Raw genomic sequence first — 12,706 nt, forward strand, 5'->3', positions numbered from 1 at the left:
TGCCTGGTCATATACTTCATTTGCCTCTTTCTGTCTAATTTCTTCTGTTCCATTTTGCAATCTGTCTTTTGAGGTTAACAGAACTATACTGCATGGTACGCAGTAGGAAGGAACAGAGACCAGGACCTGGGGGAAAAGAGTTTGGGGAGAAGATGGTGATATTGCGTATGTATGGGCAAGGGGTTGAGAAGGGTATTGGAAATGAATGACCCCTTTCTTAGTTGCCACATGCAAAGTAGTTTCTATGTTATAAACTCTTGTGAAAGGATACCAAAAGTTTTATTGGGCTTGAGGTGAGGAAGCGGATGGGACAGTCCATAGAAGAGGGGACACATGAGTATTATCAGAAGACAAGGAGCAGTACACAGGGCTTGAAATTCGAAATAAATTTCCCGGTGAGCTCAGCACCTGTCAGTCAGTTCTTTCCAGACAAGATAAGGAGTAGCCAGGGCTCATGTGGGGAAGAGGGACTGTATGGGCAATCTGATATGGAGTCAAGGGTTTTGAAATGGGAAGAATGCCAGAGCTCTGCTTCTGAATGTGGAAAGAGCTGTTGTGATACAGAAGGCAGGCTGCTGTCTGGCATCAAGGCCATATGGCCACATGTGAGGCAAGAGCCAGAACAGAGTTTCAAACAACAGATTTAACAACCAAGCTTTACCAAAGCATAAAACTGCCTTAGGAACCCACTGGTAAAAAAAAAAAAAAAAAAAATCTTCACCAAACAGAACAGGGTGGAGGGAATTGGGTCAGACATTAATTAGGGAGGGCTGGGTGCGGCGGTTCATGCCTGTAATCCCAGCACTTTGGGAGGCCAAGGCAGGAGGATTGCTTGAACCCAGGAGTTTGAGATCAGCCTGGGCAACATAGTGAGATCCCAATCTCTTTATTTTTTGTTTTTTGAGATAGAGTCTCACTCTTGTCATCCAGGCTGGAGTGCAGTGTCGTGATCTCGGCTGATTGCACTCTGTCTCCCAGGTTCAAGCAATTCCGCCTCAGCCTCCCAAGTAGCTGGGATTACAGGCATGTGTCACCATGCCTGGCTATTTTTTTTTTTTTGTATTTTTAGTAGAGACAGGGTTTCACCATGTTGGACAGGCTGGTCTCGAACTCCTGACCTCAGGTGATCTGCTTGACTCGGCCTCCCAAAGTGTTGGGATTATAGGTGTGAGCCACTGTGCCTGGCCTGTGACCCCCATCTCTTAAAAAAAAAAAAAAAAAAGAAAAGAAAAAGAAATTAATCAGCGAGGCATCTAGGTGTAAAATAAATAACTAGCAGGTTTAGGGGAGAAGGCCTGCAGCTCCAGAAATGGCTCTTTGAGGCCAGTTAGGGCAACGTGTCCATTACCTGGGTGGCTGGGCACTAAGGGATTATCTGCAGAGACCTGGGGTCTGTAAAGAGAGGTATAGCCCAGGCCAGAGCTGAGGATGAGGGAGGTTTGTAAAGTGGTATTAAGGAAGAAGTGAAATTATTAGACTTAATGATACTGTTATAATTGTAATAGTTTAAAATTTGATTATTTATAAGGAATTAGACATTATTCTAAGTCTTTTCTGTATAGTAACTGATTCACTAACTAACAATGACCTTGTTTTCCTAAGTTGAAGACACTAAGACACAGATTGGTTATGTAACTTGCCGAAGATGATTCAGCTTATAAAAAGGAGAGCTGAGGCCAGGCATTGTGGCTCAGGCCTGTAATCCCAGCACTTTGGGAGGCCATGGCGGGTGGATCACCTGAGATCGGGAGTTTGAGACCAGCCTAGCCAACATGGTGAAACTCTGTATCTACTAAAAATACAAAAAATTAGCTGGGCATGGTGGCGGGTGCCTGTAATCCCAGCTACTTGGGAGGCTGAGGCAGGAGAATTGCTTGAACCCGGGAGGTGGAGGTTGCAGTGAGCTGAGATTGCGCCATTGCACTCCAGCCTGGGCAACAAGAGCTGGGCCAGGTGTGGTGGCTCACACCTGTAATCCCAGCACTTTGGGAGGCCAAGGCAGGCAGATCATGAGGTCAGGAGCTCGAGACCAGCCTGGCCAACAAGGTGAAACTCTGTCTCTAGTAAAAATACAAAAATTAGGCAGGTGCGGTGGTGGTTGCCTGTAATCCCAGCTACTTGGGAGGCTGAGGCAGGAGAATTGCTTGAACCCAGGAGGCAGAGTTTGCAGTGAGCTGAGATCACACTATTGCACTCCAGCCTGGGTGACAGAGCAAGACTCTGTCTCAGAAAAAAAAAAAAAAAAAAAAAAAAAAGGAGAGCTGGATTCAAACCCAGACAGTCATTCCCAGAGTCCATGCTCTGAACCACAGGCCACACTGCTACTCTAGAGATCTTGTAAATCTGAATTTATCTCAGGTAAGAGTTAAGCATTCCACCCAGATAAAGCAATGGCAAGAAACAGAAGAGGCTGGAAACCCTGAATTATGTCAGCCCAGCAGCCCACAGCCAGGTTGCTGCCTCATGAGAATAAAGACATGTGTCTTGTAAACTCTTCTACTTCTTTTTTTTTTTTTTTTTTTTATACTTTAGGTTTTAGGGTACATGTGCACAATGTGCAGGTTTGTTACATATGTATCCATGTGCCATGTTGTTTTGCTGCACCCATTAACTAAGACCCTTATTATATTTATTTTTTTTTGTAGCAAAATTCCATTGAAAAGTTTAGTTTCTGTCTCAGAGAAGCTAAGGGATTTTTCTACCTCCAGGCATAGTTAGAGAAGAATTCTGATACCTCTGAAGTGATCATTTCACTTTGAGATCCTATGAGATGGCAAGAACTTGAAAACTTGAGTGGGGGTGGGGACGAAAGAGGAGAAGATGAAGATGAGGAGCTGGGGGGTCTCCACAGTTGCTTATTCCATCTCATGTAGAGGAGGGGAGGTCTGCAGGCTGTGAGAATGCACCAGGAGCGTGTGCTGGTACTCACCTGGCCCCACAGAAGTTCTCCAATCCCAATGAAGAGGCACCACAGCCACTGGGACAGGCTGAGGCTTGTACAACTGAAGGGTTTACCCCCAAATTCCACGATGAAAATCTAGAACAGAGAAAGGAGCAGCCCACCATCAAGGAAATGACTAACAGGCAGCTGGCCCTCTAGCCAAGGCTCCCAAAGCCACATCATCCCACTCCTCAGGATCCTTGGGTGCAAGTCCTGATTTGCTTGCAGGGGAAGGGAAAAGAAGAAATCTCAAAGGGGAGACAGACAAAAACAGCCTTTAAGAGCACTCTGATGGGGTGACAGACAGAGTTACTGTGACTATGATTAACGGACGATCTGGAGGAGTTAGGGGAGATGGAGGCTTCTTGTGACTAAAGCCAGTTAGTGACAAGGAGAAGGTACAGTGATGGAGTGAGGAACTGAGGATGAGGTGGGAGGACTGCCTGAACCTGGGAGACTGAGGCTGCACTCCAGCCTGGGTGACAGAGAGAGAAAGAGAGAGAGATCTGTCTCAAACGAAAAAAAAAAAAGAAAAAGAAAAAGAAGAAAAGGCCAGGCGTAGTAACACTTTGGGAGGCAGGAGGATTGTTTGAGGCCAGGAGTTTGAGACCAGCCTGGGCAACAGAGTGAGACCCCATCTCTATTTTTAAAATTAAATTAAAAAAAAAAAAGAATTGAGGATGGGGACAAATAAAGGGAGGTACCTTGCTGAGGGATGGGACATGGTCAGCTCATAGTCTCATATTGGAGGAGTCCAAGCTGGGCTGACTATGTAATATATGTGTACAATACCATTACTTCTCTTTCTTTGAGTTGCACAACACTTTTTATCATAAGCCCTTCAGAACAAAGGGCAGGGACAGGCAGAGTCTATACTAGATGTGCATGCACATTTCATATAGGCTGACAGGAGCCACAGAAAGGGACTAGAAGAGAATACTTCTTTTGGTCATTCTGTGAAATTTCTGTGTATTTAGAAAGATCATGAAAGGATTTTAGGAGGATTATTTTATTTCCAGTCAACATGCTGCGCTGCACTGGAGTTCTTGACACAATGGGCTCCAATTCTAGAGCAATATGCAAAAGAAAGCAGATTGGGAATCCCAAAGTGTTTAACTTACAGCTCCAGTCCCCGTAATTCCCTCATTTCTTTTCCTAGGTATGTAGGGAACCCTGGCTCCCAGCTTCTGCCCTTTATCATTCCAGATCTCCTGCCCCAACTGCAGATGGAATCTCACCTGGCAGATTAATGTGCCCAAGACTACAGAGCAGAAGATAATGTTGCGGTAGATGCCCGAAAAGACATTCTTCTCTCCGTGGATCTTTCGGGAGTTGATTTCATTGAAGAGCTGCATCAGCACGAAGGTGTTAAAAACAATGGTATAGTGCTGGCTGGGTGGTGAATGTAGAGGCGCCTTCCTCCCACTATCAATATCAAAGAATTTCTCACCTAGTGGGGAGAGGAGAAGCATTGGAAGTTAAATGTGGTCTGAACTAAGAGCCAGAATGTGTTGGTATGGATATACTGCTTGCTTATGGCTGGTGTCCACTCTAATTGATCAGTATCTGAGCTGTACTAGTTATTTACTTTTTTGACACAGGGTCTCACTCTGTCACCCAGGCTGGAGTGCAATGGCATGATCACGGCTCACTGCAGCCTGGACCTTCCTGCTCAAGTGATCCTTCCACCTCAGCCTCCCAAATAGCTGGGATTACAGGCGTGCACCACCATGCCTGGCTAATTTTTTGTTGTACTAGTTATGAAACATAGTTTAGTTCTGGTCTGGACTTATTTTACCTTCTCTCTCAGTTTGCTGCATTGATACTTGCTCTCATGTACTGCAGCATGGTAGTAAGACTATGTGCGCCAGAGTGAGGCAATCATAGGTTTGAATTTCAGTGCAACTGTGTACTCATTGTGGGACCTAAGCTTAATTTTTTGCATCTATAAAAAAAGAAATAGGCTGGTCGCGGTGGCTCATGCCTGTAATCCCAGCCCTCTGGGGGGCTGAGGTGGGCGGATCACAAGGTCAGGAGATCAAGACCATCCTGGCCAACATGATGAAACCTCGTCTCTACTAAAAATACAAAAATTAGCCAGGTGTGGTGGCGTACGCCTGTAATCTCAGCTATTTGGGAGGCTGACGCAGGAAAATCGCTTGAACCTGGGAGGCAGAGGTCGCAGTGGAGGCAGAGGTCGCAGTGACCCACTGCGCTCCAGCCTGGGTGACAGAGCGAGACTCCATCTCCAAAAAAAAAAAGAAATAATAAAGCCTCTCTTGTGAAATTCTTGAGTACATACAGTACACACAGTACTTATTCCTGACCTGTGCTTATTCCTGACCTGTGCGCTTGCTCTCACGCTACCTTCTTTCTCTGCCCCCACCTGCAACCAGGACCCCAGCTGCTACCCCAGCCCCAAGGTGGCTCACCCGCAAAGACAAGGATAAAGATGACAATGAGCTGATAGAACGCGTGGCCCAAGATGTTCTTCATCATAGTGCGTGAGATCAGAGGCTTATTTCGGCCATAGGGGCGCCGCTTCAACAGAGATTCCGTAGGGGGCTCTGTGGCCAGGGCCAATGAAGCAAAAGTGTCCATGATCAGATTAACCCACAACATCTGCACAGCTTTCAGTGGGGAATCCTGGTGGGAAGAAGAACCAGCCCTTTTAGCTTTTCTCAGAAACCAGCCCACCCTTTTGATGGCTCAGCTCCCACGACCCACCTAGACTTGGAATCTGGCCACTTCCTAGCTGAGTGACTGTGAGAAAGTTACTTAACTTCCTTGAGCCTCAAGTTCCTCACCCATAAAATGGGGATAATAATACCTACTTTGCAAGGTCATTTTTGAAGAATACAGATAGTGCATATAAATGCTTATTACAGTGGCTGACACATAAGTGCTAAGCAAAGGCCTGTAAGTTACCATCTACACAAGCAGACGAAAACAGCAGACTTAGAAGAGCTAACTCCTTTCCCAACGTCACGGGGAAACCCTGTCTTTACTCTTCAGTAAACACCGTACTCTCCACTCCATGTTCCTTAGCCCCTGACTCATCCCTCCCGTCTCAGCCCACCCACACCCGCTTCACCTGAGTGATACAGGCTCCAGTGAAGGCTACAATCACGGCCACCACATTGACAGTGAGCTGGAACTGCAGGAACTTGGAGATGCTGTCATAGACATTTCGTCCCCACATCACTGCCTTCACAATGCTGGTGAAGTTGTCATCTGTTAGGATGATGTCTGAAGCCTCCTTTGCTACATCTGTGCCTGCGATGCCCTGAGGTGAGATGGGAGGGAAAACAGTGAAGGAGTGGAGAAAGCCCAGGCTCCATTTCCTGACCTCCAGGAAGCTTCAGAAGTCAGTGTAAATACTACGGGGCACATTAGTCACACAAAAGAAAACAAAGAGCAAATGTGTCACTGTCACTCTAGAGAAAGGAGGGCTGGGGCCTGATGCTACCAACCTTACTGTTGAGCCCAGACTGGGAATTACAGTCATCTTTGATATCCCTTTCACCCTCCCCTCCTACTCCCTCAAACTTGGAAACTAATTAAAAGGTAGAGAGCAAATCCTGTCTATTCTACCTCCAAATTCTTACAGTTCTGTTGCCACTGCTAGTATCTCATTTAAGCCCATGTCATTCCGACACCTTTGAGAAACTCTGCATTTGTTCTAGGAGTAGTAGTATGGCAGCACAGTTCTGAAGTTTCATCTTTGTTCAAAATTTTCTTTTTAAATTAAATTAAAAAAAATTGAGACAGGGTCTTGCTTTATTGTCCAGGCTGGAGTGCAGTGGCAGGATCTCAGCTCAATGCAAGCTCTGCACCTGGGGCTTCAATGATCCTCCCACCTTGGCCTCCTGAGTAACGGTACTACAGGCATTTGCTCACCCTGCTTGGTTAATTTTTACATTTTTTGTAGACATGGGGGTCGCTCTATATCGCCCAGCTTTATAATTACTATTATGAAAGAATCTCTAAGTTATGTTGGTAAGTGAAGAAAGAAAGGTAGAAAAAATAGTTTATGGTATGGTATCACTTATCTAAGGGGGAAGGCCATGAATATATTACATTTATTTATTTATATTTTTTGAGACAGAGTCTCCCTCTGTTGCCCAGGCTGGACAGCAGTGGTGTGATCTCAGCTCACTGCTACCTCCGACTCCTGGGTTCAAGCGAGTCTCCTCTCCTGCCTCAGCCTCCCAAGTGGCTGGGATTACAGGGACGCACCACAATGACAGGCTAATTTTGTATTTTTAGTAGAGATAGGGGTTTCATCATGTTGGCCAGGCTGGTCTTGAACTCCTGACTTCAGGTGATCCACTTGCCTTGGCCTCCCAAAGTGCTGGGATTATAGTCATGTGCCACCGTGCCCGGACTGCATTTGATTATACTTTAAAGGAGCAAACAGAAGAATAAACCAAAAGCGATAGAAAAAAATTACCTATTGAATTAAGAGGGAAGCAGCAAGGCAAAGGCAATGAGGGTGGAAGACAGATTTCTATGAATATACCTTGTTTTGTACATTTGACTTTAGAACCATGTATTTTATCTCTCTCGCTTTTTTTTTTTTTTTTTTTTTTTTTTTTGAGACAGGGTCTTGCTCTGTCGTCCAGGCTGGAGTGCAGAGGTGTGAACCTGGCTCACTGCAGCCTTGAATTCTTGGGCTCAAGCAATCCTCCCACCTCAGCCTCCCAAGTAGCTGGGACTATAGGTGTGTGCTAGCACACTTGGCTAATTTTTTATTTTTTTTAGAGATGGGAGTCTCACTGTATTGCCCAGGCTGGTCTTGAAATCCTGGCTTCTAGTGCTCCTTCCCCCTTGGCCCCCCAAAGTGTTGCAGTTGGTTACAGGTGTGAGCCACCACACTGGCCTAAAAAGCAATCTCCAAAATGGAAAGTGACATGATATAAATGATCTGGTAGCCACTTGGTAGCACAACTGCACACACACAAAAATGTTACAAACGACTTAAAAACAATAATTTGATGGCACATTCCTGGTAGCATATACCTATGGATAAAAGGAACTATAAGAAAAATATTTAATTGTTTTTGGCAGAGTAATTGTATTAATATTATTGATATTTTGTAACTACTTGAAATATTTTAGAGTAAAACAAAAAATAATCATGTTAATGCAATTAGGAATCAAAATTTTCAGCTTAAGGGATACAAACATAAAATCAGGGAAGTTAAATACAATTAGAAGCTGGGTATGCTGGCTCATGCCTATAATCCTAGCACTTTTGGAGGCCAAGGTGGGCTTTTTTGCTTGAGGGCAGGAGTTTGAGACCACTCTGGCCAAAATGGCGAAACTCCATCTCTACTTAAAAATACAAAAATTAGCAGGGTGTGGTGGCACACGCCTGTAATCCCAGCTACTCAGGACACTGAAGCAGGAGAACTGCTTGAACCTGGGAGGCAGAGGTTGCAGTGAGCCAAGATCATGCCACTGCACTCCAGCCTGGGCGACAGAGTGAGACTCTGCCTCAAAATAAATAACTAAATAAAATAAAATAAAATAAAATTAGAAAGTTATAAATCAGGAAGTTAGACATCTATAATTCTTTAAAAAATTATTTATTATTTCTTCTAAAAGTGGAATAAAAAGAAATATATAATCTAAAATTAAATGAAAAACAGAAATATGAATTCACGAAGTATTTTATCTTTGTGAGCAAACACAAAACAAACACAAAAACAAGTGAGACTTAAGAGCATACTTCTTAGCTTTGTCCACTGAAAAGGCTTAGAAACGAAGATCAACTCAGTAGCAAGGAACACCTTTGAGTTCCAATTGTGTTCTCTAGTGCTCCTTTCCCCTTGGCCTCCCAACACTTTGGGAGGCCATTTCAGGCCGGGCACGGTGGCTCACCCCTGTAATCCCAGCACTTTGGGAGGTTGAGGCGGGTGGATCACTTGCGGTCAGGAGTTTGAGACCAGTCTGGCCAACATGGTGAAACCCCATCTCTACTAAAAATACAAAAAATTAGCCAGGCTTGATGGCGGATGCCTGTAATCCCAGCTAACTCAGGAGGCTGGGGCAGGAGAATTGTTTGAACCTGGGAAGTGGAGGTTGCAGCGAGCCGAGACTGCCCCACTGCACTCCAGCCTGGGTGACGGAGCAAGGCCCCGTCTCATAAATAAATAAATAAATAAATAAATAAATAAATAAATAAATTAAATAAAATACCATTTCATATTAAAATGAAGCAGGAATCCTTGGAGAAATGGACGATTTCCTATCCAGGATAAAAAAGAACCAAAAAACCAAGAATAAACCAAGAAAGCTATTAAAAACAATTGGGGTTTTATCTAAAGGACTCAGCAATGTTGAAGAGGCCTCTTCTGCCTAATGGTGGGTCACTTTGAGCATCAAAACCATAATAAGAACAGTGGATTGAAACACATCAAATATACTTAAATCTATGAATTCATAATGATACTTAAAAAAAAAAATCCACTCATTGGTCACCTTTGGAGGTTCCTAAAAAGTCAACTAATCATTTTTAAAAAACTAGTAATTAAGAAACAAACCAAAAACCTACCTTTCAGGTAGGATTGGAACCTCAGAGTAATCAAATAGTCAATGAGGCGGAATCTCTTTTGTTTTCTGAGATAGAGTCAGCTTTGTCACCTAGGCTGGAGTGCAGAGGCGTGATCTTGGCTCACTGCAACCTCTGCCTCCCGGATTCAAGTGATTCTCCTGCCTCAGCCTCCCGAGTAGCTGGGATTACAGGTACCTGCCACCATGCCCAGCTAATTTTTGTATTTTTAGTAGAGACGGGTTTCACTGTATTGGCCAGGCTGGTCTTGAACTCCTGACCTCGTGATCTGCCTGCCTCGGCCTCCCAAAGTGCTGGGATTACAAGCACGAGCCACTACGCCCGGCCGGGAATCTCTTTTTATATAAGTATTTAAGTTAATAAATAAAGAATTACAATATTGTCATTTTGCAGCCCTCAATGAAAGAAAGGGTCTAGAATCTGATAACTTCTAGAACCAACTACTTGCTTATAGGAAATATAAGGAAGAAAATAATACGTTAAAGGAAATCACAGTGAAATAATCAACAAAATCTATATTGAGGGATAGTCTCTGCAGACAAACAACGCACTTCCTTCAAAACTAAGTTGCTAGCAAAAAAGATGGAGGCGGATTGTGCAGAAGAGAGTTAACACAGCAGGCCTGAGAGGACTATCCTTAGGAAGGAATGCTTGCAGGGTGGGCCCTTGGCTGGCATCTAGGAAATGGGCTCTCAGAATGCTTGCTCTCAACAACTAACTGATAAGGGTGGCTCACTGTGTCTAGACTGTATCCAAACAATGTGGTTTACATTGAACATTTGCTTTCCTTTGGGAGTCTGAAATTTTGGTATGTGCTAGGCAGAAGGTGCCTATGTGATCAGCCTCAAGAAAAACCTTGGGTACTAAGTCCGTGATGGGCTTCCCTAGGTAGAACATCATACACATATTTCTGTGTTTTCATTAGTGGGGAAAGAATGGACTCTGTTTGATTCCTTATGGGAGGGAGAGCATAAGAAAGACTGCAAATAGATTTATCCAGATTCTGCCATTGTCTTTTTCTCTTATGATCCAAGTGTATTCTTACTACATCACTGTTATGAATCTTAGTCATGAGTACAACTATATGCCAAGTCCCTCCTAGCAACCCCATGAATATAGGGGTGGTTTTGGGGACTCCCAACATAGAGATCCTATAAGATCAGTGATTCTTAAAGTTTAGGGTACATCAGAATCACTGAGAGAGCCTGTCAAAACACCGTTAACAGATTTAACATAATTAATTAAGATTTCTGGACCCCAATTCCAGGCTTTCCAATTCAGTAAATCTGGGGTGGGGCCTGAGTGGGTGAATCTGCATTCTATAGGTTTGTATAGAAACCTACTATACAGCTGGTACAGGTACTGGTACAGCTGGAAGGAGGTGCACTCCAAGAGATAGGTTAAGAGACTTAACAGATGTATCAAATAATTGCAAGGTATGGATCTTATCTGAATCCTGATTTGGGCAAATAAACTATAAAAACATTTGAGTCAGTTAGGAAAATGTGAACAAACTAGAAATTTCATGACAGTAAGGAAACATCAATTTTGTTCTGAGATAATGGTATTAAGATTCTTTTAGATATATAGATTATTGACACATACTTATTATTTAGGGGCATATAATGAAAATTTTTTTTTGCCCCACACCCTCCCCCCATATAATGAAAAAAAAATTTTTTTGAGACGGAGTCTTGCTCTGTCACCCAGGCTGGAGTGTAGTGGTGCTAACTTGGCTCATCGTAACCTCTGCCTCCCAGGTTCAAGCGATTCTCCTGCCTCAGCTTCCAGAGTAGCTAGGATTACAGGTGCCTACCATGACGCCCAGCTAATTTTTGTAATTTTAGTAGAGCCAGGGTTTCAACATGCTGGCCAGACTGGTCTCGAACTAACCTCAGGCGATCCGCCTGCCTCAAAGTAATCAAATAGTCAATGAGGGGGAATCTCTTTTGTCTTTTGAGACAGAGTGTAGCTTTGTCACCCAGGCTGGAGTGCAGTGGCGTGATCTTGGCTCACTGCAACTTCTGCCTCCCGGGTTCAGGTGATTCTCCTGCCTCAGCCTCCCAAATAGCTGGGATTACAGGTGTGAGGCACTGCACCTGGCCATGAAATTTTCAGGGATGAAATTACATGATGCCTTGCATTTGCTTCAAAAACAATTCAGCTGAAGATTGGGGATGTAAATGGGGGGATCATTGAAACAAGATTGGCCACGTGTTGATCATAGTTGAAGCTGAGTGACAGGTACCTGTCAATTCTCCCTATTTTTGCATATTCTTGAAATTTCCTAGAATAAAACCCTTAAAAAAAGAGTTCTCTAAAGATAGATGACTTCTTAAATGTCCTTCCACTGCTAAAAATCACCAACAGTTCAATCTGTATGGGAGGCTTATAATCATAAACTACTTGAGTGTGAGCATAGAATCTGGGGGGCTTCTAAACCTTTCTGAACATCAGAATTAACTGGTGTGCCTGTTTAAAAAAAAATTCTGTTATTCATCTCAGACCTACTGAATTAAGATGTCTAACTGTGTAGCCTTGGAACATGTGATTTTAAATGAACTTTCCAAGTGATTCTGATGCTCTTGGCCTCAGAAGTGAAAAGCAGAATACCCAATGGTGCCAGCCACACAGTGTGCCTACCATAGGGAACACAAATCTTCTAGAGTTTGCCTAGTTGACAACATCACATGTTTATAGGCAAGTTTATGTTGGTCTGGCTTTCCTGCATATGATTCTTCATGACTTCCCTCCCTCTTATCTATTCTTCATACTTGATGGGTCCCCAATTACATATATCATGATTGGCCCGGTAGATAGGAGAGATGGAGTTGGACAAAAAAGCACCCCATGGGCTATGCAGGTGTAGCAAGCAGCAGGCAACCAGAAGCCGGACCTGGCTTCCTGATGGAGAAGGCAGCTGGCAATCAGAGAGACACTGTGCTGAGCTTACCATGGCAAAACCAACATCCGCTTTCTTCAGAGCAGGCCCGTCATTTGTGCCATCACCAGTGACAGCCACGACCTGCCGGTGTTCCCCAACAGTGCTGTCAATGATGCCTGGGAGAAACAGACACACCACAGTGAGCTTTCCTGGTCTCCCCACCCCTCAGTTCCTACCACCCGCCACTCCTACTTTCTTCTTTCGTTCCCTTTTCCCTTTCCTAGAAGTGCTACAGGAACCACCT

At 44.0% G+C, this 12,706-nt stretch overlaps 1 protein-coding gene across 4 annotated transcripts in view; it reads right to left on the minus strand.

Annotated features, from left to right (window-relative positions):
• Positions 1–12,706, minus strand: part of ATP2B4 (ATPase plasma membrane Ca2+ transporting 4) — a 117,644-nt gene that overhangs the window by 17,267 nt on the left and 87,671 nt on the right. For all 4 annotated transcript variants that reach the window (XM_055234875.2, XM_055234874.2, XM_063613229.1 and 1 more), the window contains exons 15-19: positions 12,472–12,578; positions 6,036–6,227; positions 5,374–5,587; positions 4,180–4,391; positions 2,930–3,037 (exon numbers count right to left, since the gene is read on the minus strand). In XM_055234875.2, coding sequence (XP_055090850.1) covers positions 2,930–3,037; positions 4,180–4,391; positions 5,374–5,587; positions 6,036–6,227; positions 12,472–12,578 — 833 coding nt within the window. The remainder of the gene's footprint in view (positions 1–2,929; positions 3,038–4,179; positions 4,392–5,373; positions 5,588–6,035; positions 6,228–12,471; positions 12,579–12,706) is intronic.

Source organism: Symphalangus syndactylus, chromosome 19 (assembly GCF_028878055.3).
Source record: "Symphalangus syndactylus isolate Jambi chromosome 19, NHGRI_mSymSyn1-v2.1_pri, whole genome shotgun sequence".
Lineage (NCBI taxonomy): Eukaryota > Metazoa > Chordata > Mammalia > Primates > Hylobatidae > Symphalangus > Symphalangus syndactylus.